This window comes from Meriones unguiculatus, chromosome 14 (genome assembly GCF_030254825.1).
Source record: "Meriones unguiculatus strain TT.TT164.6M chromosome 14, Bangor_MerUng_6.1, whole genome shotgun sequence".
In the NCBI taxonomy this organism is placed as follows: Eukaryota; Metazoa; Chordata; class Mammalia; order Rodentia; family Muridae; genus Meriones; species Meriones unguiculatus.
This window is the reverse complement of record NC_083361.1, coordinates 14388446-14400397: the sequence shown is the minus strand read 5'-3', so window position 1 is coordinate 14400397 and position 11952 is coordinate 14388446. Positions and strand designations below refer to the sequence as shown.

Genomic DNA, 11952 nt, shown 5'->3' with positions numbered 1-11952 from the left:
CAGTCTGAATATAGGAAGCCAGATTAGAATACATGAGAACCTGTTTCAAAAGAAAAAAAAAAAGATAAATTACAATTTCTAGGAACTGCTCAGCAGTTAAGAGTACTTACAGCTCTTACAGAGGACCTGGGTTCTGTTCCCAGAACCCACAAAAAGACACAACCATCTGAAACCCCAGTTCCAGGCCATCTGATGTCCTCTTCTAACCTCTGTGGGTCCCAGGGACATACATGGTACACATATTTGCAGGCAAACACTCACACGCAAAAATGCATATAAAAGAGAACACTGAAGAGAGTTTGTTTTTAATGTAGTCAGCTTCACAGAGAGCTTTGAAATTTCTTTCATAAGAAAGACTGGGTCTCAGAGACCGGAAAGATGGCACAGTGGTTAGGAGCTCTGGCTGCTCTTCTAAAGGACCCAGGTTCAATTCCCAACAGCCATGTGGCAGCTCACAACCACCTGAGACTCCAGTCCTGGGGTTTCCAACATCTTCTTCTGGCCTCCTCAGGGACCAGGCTGGCGTGTGGGGCACAGACCTACATGCAGGCAAAACACCCATACACGTAAGATGATAAAAATCTTTCCACTTTTTTAAAGAAAGAAAAGACTAGGTTTCTGATGCCAGTCTGAGTTCCAGAAGGTCACTGGAGCTGGGAACAATGATGACAGGGAGAACAAGACCAAAGAAAGACATCAGTGACCAATGCCATCTCACAGATGGCATGGAGCCTGCCTGTGACAGTTTCCGGGGCTGAAGACTTTGCTCTGAAAGGCTTTGTGGTTGTGGTTTGTGTAAGGACAAGGCTCCATTTACATCAAGTGGAGAGACGGGACGACCACACGCTCAGATTTGAGCTGCGTCGGTGCGAGCCCTGTGTGTCTGATTGGCTTCTCTGGTGGTTAGTTCCCCTTCTACGGTACTGTGTCAGAAGGGAAAAGCCTGAGCTATAGATAGAGCACAGGCCAAAAGTACCCAGAGCCCGACACGTAACCTCCAGCACCACACACAACACAGATAAAGAACCAGAAGGAAGAACATCAGGGTTAAAAGTGAACAGAGAACGAGACTGAATGGCTCCACCACCTAAGAACTAGACAAGTCTTGGACTGTTCTCTATCTTCTCTGCCCGCCTCAGTCTCTTTGTCCATAAAGCTGTCATAGTATCAGTATGCTTAGAGAGATTGTTGTGAAGAGGATATGAGTCAATAGACATGATCCGACAAATAACGGGGCAAATATATTCAAATCCTTCTCCTCCTACACTCTCACTAAGCTACAATCAACACAGACCTGTATGATCCCAAAAAGGTATGGGGATTCGCCCCCACCAAGAAGTGATTAATTTTTCTGGTACACCTTTGATCTAGCTGAGTACAACAATGTCTGCGTGGAGAAATTAGATGCCACTAAATGAGGGCAGCAGTCCCAAGGCCGGCCCTGCTGCAGACCCCAGGTTGTTCTACCAGATGGCCTTAACCCCCTGCCCCTAGCTCCCTGCCTCAGCCTGGTAAATCCTAAAACTTTCTACCCATAACGCATCACACCCAGGCTTTTGAGAAACTGATACAAAGCAGGGTTTCCACAAGCCTCTTCCCAGGCTCAATTCATTTTCGAAAGCTTCCACATGCTCAGCCATCCAGGAGTTCTGCAAGCCTGTTCTCTCTTTCTTGCTTTTGTCTCCAAAGTCCAAGCTGGCCTGGAATCTACGCTCCTCTCGCTTCGTCCCTCCAGATTTATACACAGGCATGATTGATTACTTCAGTGGCCGCCTGTTGACCTTTCAGTTCCCCTCCCCCTTCTGGAGGCTGGACAGGCTGAAATTCCCAACCTCTCATCCTACCCGACCTCTCTGGTGACCATTCCCATCCCGAAGCTGCCTCAGCGCTGCCAACCACCAGGCAACTCACTGGCGTGACAGGTACACTCTCACATACACATCACTGCAGAGAGGCCACGAATTCCAGACACCCAGCGCCAGGAAATACAAATGAAAAGCAAACATATATTTCAGGAAGTTCTCCGTAGCATGTGTGGGGTCCAAGTACCAAGAAAAAAAAAAAGGACAAACACCGTAGCATTCAATTTGTAGTTCCAACATTCGTGAGTCAGGGGCATCAGTTGATCCTGTCAGTTTAAGGCCGAGATGGACACATGGGTTTTTTTTTGTCAAGTTGACACAGAGAGTCACTTGGGAAGGGGGGTTCTCAGTTGAGAAGACGTGTCCATCAGGTTGGTCTGTGGAACGTTTTCTTGATTGATGACTGTGAGAGGCCCAGCCCCACCGCCAGCTGTGCCACCCCTGGGTGGGTGATTCTGACGGCAAAGAAAGCAGTCTGAGCAAGTCCCGGAGAGCAAGACAGTAAGCAGCACTCCTCCGAGGCTTGTGCATCAGGTCCCGCCTCCAGATCCTGCCCTGACTTCCCTGACGATGGACTCCGTACAGGCCGTGAGGTGAAAGAAACCCTCTCCTCCCCAAGTTGCTTTTGGTCGTGATGGTTTATCAGAGCCGTGGGAACCCTAACTGAGATACATATCAAAACTCCGTCTCCAAAACTCACATACACGCACATTTCAGTTCTACACATACATTTACTTTGATAAGTACTGGCATACTCAAGAGGCTGTGACCTTACTGTGCTAATGAGATGGCTCATAGATGTTAACGCTTAGACTAGAGAAGACAATAAATCCACAGGATGGTGGATGGACGTATTCGCATCATTGGCTGTTAGGTGGCTAAATGCCAGGCCATGGGGAAGCTAGGGCCAGGCTGTAATCAGACTGCGGCTCTCCTTCCTCTGGGTGATTCCGGACTGGATCCAACCCCATCTCTCCTTCCCCTTCCACATAAGGGCATGCTTCAGAGAAATGGAGTGGCTCACTGTGTTTATTTGGGAAAAGCAAAAGGGTGGGAAGGAAGCTTCACTTGTGCGTACGTGTGTGTGTCCACAAACACACATGTGAACACATGTTTGTGTTCACATATACACATTCTAAACAGGATCATTTCAGTGAGTGACACCATCTGTCTGGAATCTCCAGATCTGAGTCAGATGTGGTTCTCGGGGCCTGAGGAAGCCCAGGCTATGTAATAATAATAATAATAATAATAATAATAATAATAATAATAATAAACCAGGATGGGGAGGAGTCTAAGCCCCATCCCGCAGGCCCTGGAAGCCCTTTCCCTTCCTCTTCCCATGAGCCACCACTGCACTACCATCCTTGTTTATCTCCCCCTTCCTCCCTCTCGCAGGGGCAGCGTCCAGCTCACCTAGTCACTTGGGAGTCACCTGGTACCCCAAGTCTCCATGTGGCCCTCTCCTCCCCATTCTGGTTCTAAATCATCAGACTTATCCATGTTCTCATAAGAGTCTGCATCTGGATAAGAGAAAAGGAAAAGTATAAATAGGATGGGAAGGAAGCTTTGGAGGAGGGGGCGTCCGGAGGACAGCTCGGAACAGTGCAGAAGCACCCACCTTCCTCGTGACTGGGACCAGAGCGAATTGATCGGAGCTGAGGAGCTGCATATAGGATCCCCCTCATATCCTCATAGGACTGGGACCCTGCTTAGGCAGAGGATGCAAAATGAGAGACCTAGAAACCCTGCTGGGGCTTGGGGAAGGGAAGCACTGCCTGCCACAGGAGGGGAGCGAGGCAGGGAGAAGCAGACACTCCCCGTGTCAAAGTAGGAATGATTTGCTCGGCGTCAAGGTCCTGCTCAGTTGTAAGATGGCCAAGGCAAAAGGAAGGGTGAATTGGGAGGAGTCAAAGTCAAGGTCATAAGGTATTATACAGACAGCTGGAGACAAGGTTAAGGCTGCATTAGACTGGGGTGAGATCGAGGTCAAACTCCAGGTGGAAACACATTGGGTTCAATGTTTTTGTTTGTTGGTTGAGTATTTTTGTTTGTTTGTTTGTTTGTTTTGTTTCATTTTTGTTACAAGGCTTCAGCCTAGGCTGGCCTGGGATTCATTAAGCACCCCAGGCTAGCCTCCAGCCCATGGCCTTAGCTTCCTGCCTCAACCTCACACAAGCTGGCATTCTAGGCATGAACAACTATGTCATGTCAGGCCCATATGTGTCAATATTGGTGTTCAAGGTTACGGATGGTAGAAGCACTGGGAAAACAGGATTTGGGGAGCAGAGTTGGAGTTAGGAATCAAATCTAAGAACAAGGGTAGGCTTGGATCACAGATAGGATTATATCAGCTGAAATTGACCAAAGAAGAGTGATGCTAGGCACCCCTCACCAAGTGAGGATGCTTCCCGGCTAGGGTCCCACGCAGACCCCTGGGGGCTCAGGAAGTCTGAAACAAGAAGAGAGATGTCACCTCTTCCCCAGGTCCCCAGCCTCTTCCAAGAATGACCGCCCTCAGCCATACACACGCATACACACCCATTGTCCTGCCAGCTGGTGGGACCAGCTCCTCATCCGCATTTTCATAAGACTGGGCTGTGGAAGAGAGAGCTCAGGAGCTGCTCCCTCGTGGTAGGAGCTCTGCAGCGCCAAGCAGGCTTTCCTGGCCACCAGCCCCACGAGGACCCCACATTACCACTGGAGAAGGAGTCTTCTTCCTCTGGACCTACGGGTTCATCCTCAGGGTCCTCGTAGCCATCTGGTGGAGAAAGAGGGGCATCTCTCACACAGGTCCACAGCCCACAGCTGGGGGAGTGTTGGGACCAGGGGGAGTGGGGCCTCACCCTGGGAAAGCTGGTCCTGCTCAAGGTTGGAATCATTCTCGTAGAGCTCGGAGCCCTCCTCGCTGTCTGGCTCTTCATAGGCCTCCCCTTCTTCTTCCAGCCCTGAGTATGGGACCAGGGTGGGGAACTGAGCGATGTCTCTCCTCCTCCTCACCCCGGGCCCTCTAATCCTACCACAAGCTGCTCCAACACTCTCAAAGTGAGGAACGACCCTTCAATTCGACCTGTTTCGTGACTCTGGGCTCCAGTGTCCTGGACTTCAATGCGTGGATTTCCATAGGGCCCAGGGCCACTCCCCTGGCCAGCAGCCCAACGCTGAACCTGAGCTGGTGAAAAGAGCGTTTTAAGAGGGTCATTAGAGACAGGGCGGGAAGGAGACAACGCTTTGGGCTCTGCAGGGAGCCGCTGTGTGCCTGGGTAACTGGCCTTGAACCTTGGGGAAGGGACCCAAATCTGGGCCTTGGCCTCAAGTTCTAGGACAAAGTTGTGCTCTGATCAAGAACCGGGGGCTGGACTTGGCTGATCTGATGGGACTCAGCACTGGGCTCCACTCTCAGGAGACTGAAGAAATGAGGACAACGCATAGTTGGCCAGCACTGGAGGGAAGGGTCTGGGTTGAAGGCCCCTTGAGGGGTATGGTCCCTCACCCTGTCCAGAGGTGGATGTAGGAAGGGAGAGCACATTCCCATACTGGTTCTGGGTCCCATTTCCTGAGGGAGGCGTCACTTTGAAGAATCTGGAGGAAGAGAAGGTCGTTGCACCTTAAAGCTAAATCCTGTCGGGATTCTCAGTCCCAGTCTGTTCTGGAGGTTAACTGTGGGGGGGGTGCCTTCCCGACGAGTTTGGGACCTTGCCAAGGAAGGTATTTTTGAAGGTAGCCTCTGAACTTGAGCAGTATTTCAGGCAACAGAGATGGCACCAAGGCCCTCAGGACAGAAGAGAGTAAAGCTTGTGGCAAAGGGCCCTTGCTACTTTACCTCCTGGCGGGGTCAGTCATTCGCTTTCTTTTCCTCTTCAGGATAAGGGCTGGTGAGATTTAAAAAGATCAATCAGGGGAGAGACTGCCTGGCAGGAGGGGAATTTGGGGGACACAGGGAAGGTCACGTGGGTCAAGAGAGGAGATGGCTTTACAATACTAGGGGTCCTGGGAGGCTTGAGAGGCATTAAAGAAGGAAGGGTGGGGCTGTGGGACATGTCAGATTGGCCAGGGCAGGCTTATTCTGAGAAAGATGGGGTAGAATTTGGGCAAACTCAGGGACATGACTCACCTCTTTGAATATAGAGAAAAGCCACCAGAGAAGCCAGACAGAAGATGACATATACTAAAGCCACAACTGGGACCATCCATCCACCAGTCTCCAACATCCAGAGCCACACTGCTATGAGGAAGGTGCTATTATGAGGGAAGGACCCCACAACGCCTTTCACTCCCCAACCCAAGGGACATATGGCCAAGAGACCAGAGCAAGACACAGACTCAATGTCTTAATCTCTGCAGAAGGCTCTTGTCTCTTCCACTGAGGAAGAACTGTTGTTCCCAGGAGGACAAGGACTGTGCCACCGGGCCTGGCACAGAGTACAAGGCGCTAACAAAGCACACACACAGACCATGGGCTTTATCCAAGCCATGTGAGGATTGGGGGAAGGTTAATGCTGCTGTTAAGGACACCCGTGGTTAAAATGCAGGACACAGGTGAGTCTACCAAGTTAGAACTGGGATCCAGCGTATCCCACGGGTGACCAAGTGTGGAGTGGACGCTGAGGTGGCGTTTAAAGGTCACGGTCAGGATAGCATGGTAGGATTGTATTAAGGAGATATCCTAGCAGGACACTGTGACCAGTTTGATGGATGGAGTGAGGAAAAAGAAGAAAGTCAGGCTCCTGACTTGGGCAAGTGGGTCCACGTAGGTCCTTCTGGGTGCTCCATTTGTGCAAAGCCAGAAGAGTGCATATGAGACACAGGTTGAGTTTGACTTTCTGTATTGAGCCTGAGATATCCATGGGCCATCAAATGCCAATTCTAGGAGATGGCTGGATATGGGGAGTAAAGAGCCCAGGGTAGGTATGAAGGTAACCTAGGAGCCATGGGAGTAAAGGATAGCAAATGAGAAGAGTGAGTACAAGGCCCTGGGCTCCAACAGTGAGAGGTTGGGGAGGGAAAAGCCACCAGAGCTCATGGGAGGAGACCCAAAAGGACTAGTTTTCAGAAACAACGAGCAAAGAGCTGGAGTTAGTATTCGGTTTACAAATTGGAGTTTGGATGAAGCATGAAGCTGACCCTGGTGGCAGTATGAAGGCTGGCTTGGAACTTGTACTCATTGCCTTAGCCTTGCAAGTTCTAGGGTTACAGTTGTGCACCACCAGGCCTAGTCTCTCCGTCTGTCTTTCTATCTGTCTGTCTGTCTCTACATACATACATACACACACACACAGTGCTAAGGGTGGAAACCAGAGCCTCTACATGCTTAGCCTTAGCACACACTCTACCACAGAACCACACCCCTAACCCTTCCAGTTCACCCAGTAGCACCACACAGATTCCCAGAATTGAGAGAAACCCTACCTGACCTTGCAATGACCTTCACATGCAACTCCTTGATCAGGCCTCTTTGGCGACAATAATAGGTACCTTCATCTAAAGCTGTGGCCTGGGGAAATGACAGAAGAGGCCCCCAAACCCACATCTCCCTGACTGGGTGCTCTCCCCCAAGGCTCAGGCTCGGTAATGAAATGTTAGACTTCTTGGGATGCACATGTCTCCAGGAGATAGAGCCTCCAGCCACTGGGACGGGAGGTATCCCACAAGACAGCCAAAGTGTGGAACCAGGGTCCGTACTGAGATCTAAAGCAGGGAAAGAAGAGGTAAGAAAAATACAATCCATGGGGTCTCCCCACCCTCCAGTTCCCACCACCCCCCCATCCTTGGGGCCCCCACTTCCCAGCATCCCCATAGCACTGTCCCCTTACCTTGGTTGATTAGGCTCTGGTTCAGACTGACCTTCTGTGGAGCACATTCAGGCACTTTCCCCCTACCCTCAGGATGGTCCTTAGCCCACACGTACAGCTGAGAACCGGAAGCAGGTCTATGACTCCCTGAGGACTTGTTCCCCAAGCTACAGTCCAGGTCCTCTAAGTCTGAAGCATTCCACCGGAACAGCTCCCCTGGGAAGAGACCCCAAGTGAGACACAGATCACGAGAAGGGGAGATACAGAGACCTAGAAAAGCAGCAGAGCCGGGGACTCAGGGAGAAAGCAACTAGGACCGACAGAAATGTGAGACAGAGGCACGGGGTAGCTCAGAGCAGTTACCAAACCGTAGGGGCAGCTGTCTAGAGCTAACTCCATCCTCTTCAGCCGCTGTAGCCCCACCAGACCAAAGAACTTCCTCTGTCAATGGAGAGTCCCTCTTTCCAACCAACCCCCAGCACCCAGCTCTGCCGGGCACTCACCACTGTCCTTCATGTTCACTGTCCAGGCAGGCTGCCAGGTGTCCTTGGAAGGGGGATTCTTCTGGCACAGGTAGAAGCCCCCCATATGGTCCGAGACATTGGTAATCACTAGCATGATGCCCAAGGGCCCCACATACAGCCCCAGGCCTGGAGACCCCATGCTCAGCTCCAAGAAGGGTGTTGACTGGTTCCCTCGATACCAGGTCAGCTTCTCAGAGGAGACAGACGAGGAGTTCGGGAGGCACGGCAGGTTAACATTCTCTCCCTCTGTGGGGAGAGGAAGAGGGTAGCCCCAGTCCTATGTCCCTCTTCATAACCAAAGGCCCCCAGAAGTCCACCATATGGGAAGCCCTGAGGGCCTTTCTGACCCTTCCGAAACCCCTCTCAGAGGTTTACAAATAAGAAAATGGAGGATCAAAATAAGGCCAGTTGCTCAAACCAGAACCCAGGCTTCTAAGCCTAGCTCCTTCCCCTCAGACATTCAGACATACCTGTTATCTCCACCTGGATCAGCTCCGGGGGTGTGCCTCCTACCAAGGTAAGGAAGAGGAGGGAGGAGAAGCAGAGAAGAGATGGCATGGTAGCCAGGCTCCCCGGGGCACCCAGCTGCTGTGTGGCCGCGCAGAGGATGCTGGGACAAGCCGGAGCCTGGTGGTCAATGAACCATGGGTGTCTGCTGGGGTGGTAGCAGTCTCCCTATAGAGGAAAGGGGTGGTCACACCTTAGGCTTCCTTTTGCAGGCACTCTTCCAAATCCACCACACTGTCCCCTCCCTGTCACCGTGCACTTAGCCCAAATAAATGACCTTATGTGTGGTTTGGTATGGCAGTCCCACCGGCAAGGTCACCATTTTCACCACTGGACACACGGTGCTTCCCACATAGTGGTACCTGGTAAATATTTGTCAAATGAGCGGATACAGATTTAGAGACTCCTTTCCCTTCCCTTCTCCAGAAAGCCAGGCTCTGACTCTACTTCATACTTCTGTTTCCCAAGTGGTGGGATTAAAGGCATATGCCTGACTCCCACATTTTCCTCTATCATGTAGGGATAGAATTAAGATTTTATATAGGATCTAGTGATCCAGGCCTATAATTTCAGCTACTTGAGAGGATATCAAAAGTCAAGGCCAGCTTGGTCTACAGAGTGAGCTCAAAGCAAATCAAAAGTATTTAGGGAAACCCTATCTGAAAATTAAAAACAAAAAAATGAAAAACACACAACTTTTTAAAAGACTGAGGACAAGCCTGTAGTCCCAGCGTTCAGGAGACAGAGGCAGGCAGATCTCTGTGTGTCTGAGGCCAGCCTGGTCTACAAATTAAGTCCAGGACAGTCAAGGCTACACAGAGAAACCCTGTCTTTAAAAACAAAACAAAACGAAAGTCCAGGACAAGCCAGGCATTGTGGCGCACGCATTTATTCCCAGCACTCTGGAGGCAGAGGCAGGTGGATCTCTGTGAGTTCAAGACCAGCCTGATCTACAAAATGAGTCCAGGAGAGTCAGGGGTACACAGGGAAACCCTGTCTCAAAAAAACAAAAACAAACAAACAAAAAGTCGAGGATATAGTTCAGTGATGAAGTGTATACAAGGCCTTAGATCTCTGTCTCCATCTCTGTCTCTGTCTCTGTCTCTGTCTCTGTCTCTGTCTCTGTCTCTCTCTCTCTCTCACACACACACACACACACACAAACTGGGTTTCCTTCCACCCTGGGCTACAAAGCAAGACCCTACCTCAAAAAACAAAAGCCAAAACAGATATAGTGGCACACACTTTTAATCCCAGCAACGGGAGGCAGCTGCAGGCAAATGTTTGTGAGTTTCAGGCCAGCCAAGGCTATATAGTGAGACTCTCAATCCCCCTCAAAAAAAAAAAAAAAAAAGGAAAAGAAAGAAAGAAAGAAAGAGAATTGTGAGCTTGGTATGTAATATAGCCCAATGGTGAACACTTACTGGAAGTCCCTGAGTTCCAGCACAAGGAAAAAAAAAGTGTGGTGTGTGTGTGTGTGAAAGAGAGAGAGAGTGCCTTTCGCTGATGACAGCACTCAAAGGAAAGACTAGAGACCCAAGAGACTTGCTTTCTCAGTTGAGTCCCAGCCTATCTCTACTGGGCTGTGACTTCCTGTTTGCCCCAAGCAAACCTCAGGGGACACCACAGGTGGCGGGCCCTCACTTCCCTTGATTGAGCTGAGGGGCCAGGGAGGGAGAATGAGACTTGGGAAGCAGATGCTTTTAATAGTGGGCAGTGCCTGGCAGTGTTTCCCCCTTCTAAGAACCAGCTAAAACCAACTCCAGCCCATGTTGGGAGAAAATGCACATTTTCCAGTCATTCCTCCACCTCACGAATTGAGCCTCTCTCTCAGGGCCTTTGTACATGCTGCTTTTCCACTTGGCTGGCTCCTTTCATCATTTAGCCCTTGGTTCAAATGTTACTTCCTCAGAAAGGCCTACCCAGAACTCCCAGGTACTTCACATCCTTGTTTTATTTCCTTTCTAGCATTTCACCAGTTTTAAATTGCACTTGCTGTTAGTTAATCTCCTTATTTAGATCTTGAGTCAGACTGCGGACAGTTCACTCCTCTTCTAATATCACTGGGAATTGAACCCAGGACCTTGAGGGAGTGCTGTGAGGGAGGGAGGATCCACAGTCCTGGGCTGCCCATGCTAAGAGATCTTTGCTATCCATAGATGCACTCTGGCTTAGCCAGGACTTAGTAAGTATTTATTGACTAGAGGAAGAAAAGAAGTTCAGAAGAATAAAGGAAATCTTTCCTCAAGGTGGACAGACGTCTTGCCTCAAAGCCTGGGGACCTGAATTCAGTCCTCAGAATCTTGTGTAAAAATGCCGGGCATGATCTGAGGAGATGGCTTAGTGGGTAAGGGGCTCACTGCACAAGTGTGAAGACCAGAGTTTAGTCTCCACAGCCTTCAGAAATGCTAGCTAGCCTGCCTGTAACCCCAGCCTTCTCAGAACAGGCTGACCAGCGAGACTAGCCTAACTAGTGAGCTCTGGGTTTGATTGAGAGACCCTGACTCAGTGAGTAAGGTGGACAAGTGGGGGGGGGATGATTCTGACATCTGGGAAAGTCCAGAGTGAACATGACTCTGAGCTGGGCCATGTGAGAAAAGGGAGGGAAGAGCCAGGAGACCAAGAGGCCAAAAGGGTAAAAGGTAAAAAGAAGCGAAGGATCGAAGAGTAGGCAAGAGCAGCTGGGGGAAGGCCAGTCCTTCCCTTGGGCTGGAGTGGTGAGAGGATGGGGCAGGGGATGCCAGCCATACCCTGTAACTGGCAGGGACTGAGGAATGCTGGAAGAACCTGGCTACCAGGTCGGCTTTGAGATGTTAAATACACACCTCAGCCTTCTGTCTCAGGCTCGAGAGCTAACATCACAGCACGTCTGTTGATAATAAATGATAAAGGGTATAAAATCCCTTCTGTGACTACTTCCTGCTGACTTTGAAGTGTCGTTGGGGAACCAAGAAAGCTGGAATGCTGGCCAACGCTGGGAAAGGGAGAGGAGTTTGGTGTGTTTCACTTGCCGTCCGGGCTATGTGACACTGTCTGGGGCAGACCAGGCCTCACTGTGACAGTCTCTGCTGCTGGACCAGCTGGAGCTCTGGAGCTCCCTGCTTTGGAGCTGTCTGGCCTTCGGAATCTGAGGGAGCTCCTGCGGCTGGCGGGTTGCTCAAGCAGTCTGCAGGTGATTTGAAATTGCTGGGATAGATGAAAGACAGAAAGTGAAGTTACAGAGTTTAAGGAAGAATTATCTTAGGTGTGCATTAGAAACATCCAGGC

At 50.4% G+C, this 11952-nt stretch overlaps 1 protein-coding gene across 5 annotated transcripts; it reads right to left on the bottom strand.

The window, feature by feature from the left end:
• Nucleotides 1-1986: 1986 nt before the first annotated feature.
• Nucleotides 1987-8818, bottom strand: Cd19 (CD19 molecule). Of its 5 annotated transcripts, none has more exons than XM_060366851.1 (15): nt 8649-8818; nt 8158-8424; nt 7676-7870; nt 7272-7550; nt 5977-6087; nt 5686-5734; nt 5356-5444; nt 4933-5034; nt 4709-4810; nt 4561-4623; nt 4404-4460; nt 4258-4314; nt 3484-3570; nt 3279-3385; nt 1987-2525 (listed from the first exon to the last, which is right to left on the bottom strand). In XM_060366851.1, the coding sequence occupies exons 1-14, from the start codon at nt 8734-8736 to the stop codon at nt 3294-3296; spliced, it is 1638 nt and encodes a 545-aa protein (XP_060222834.1). In that variant the 5' UTR covers nt 8737-8818; the 3' UTR covers nt 1987-2525; nt 3279-3293. The 5 variants fall into 5 exon arrangements, with proteins under 5 accessions (XP_060222834.1, XP_021491628.1, XP_060222836.1 ...); XM_021635953.2 differs by having other exon boundaries at nt 1987-2885; nt 8649-8817; XM_060366853.1 differs by having other exon boundaries at nt 1987-2885; nt 5977-6084; nt 8649-8817.
• Between the last annotated feature and the right edge of the window lie 3134 nt (nt 8819-11952).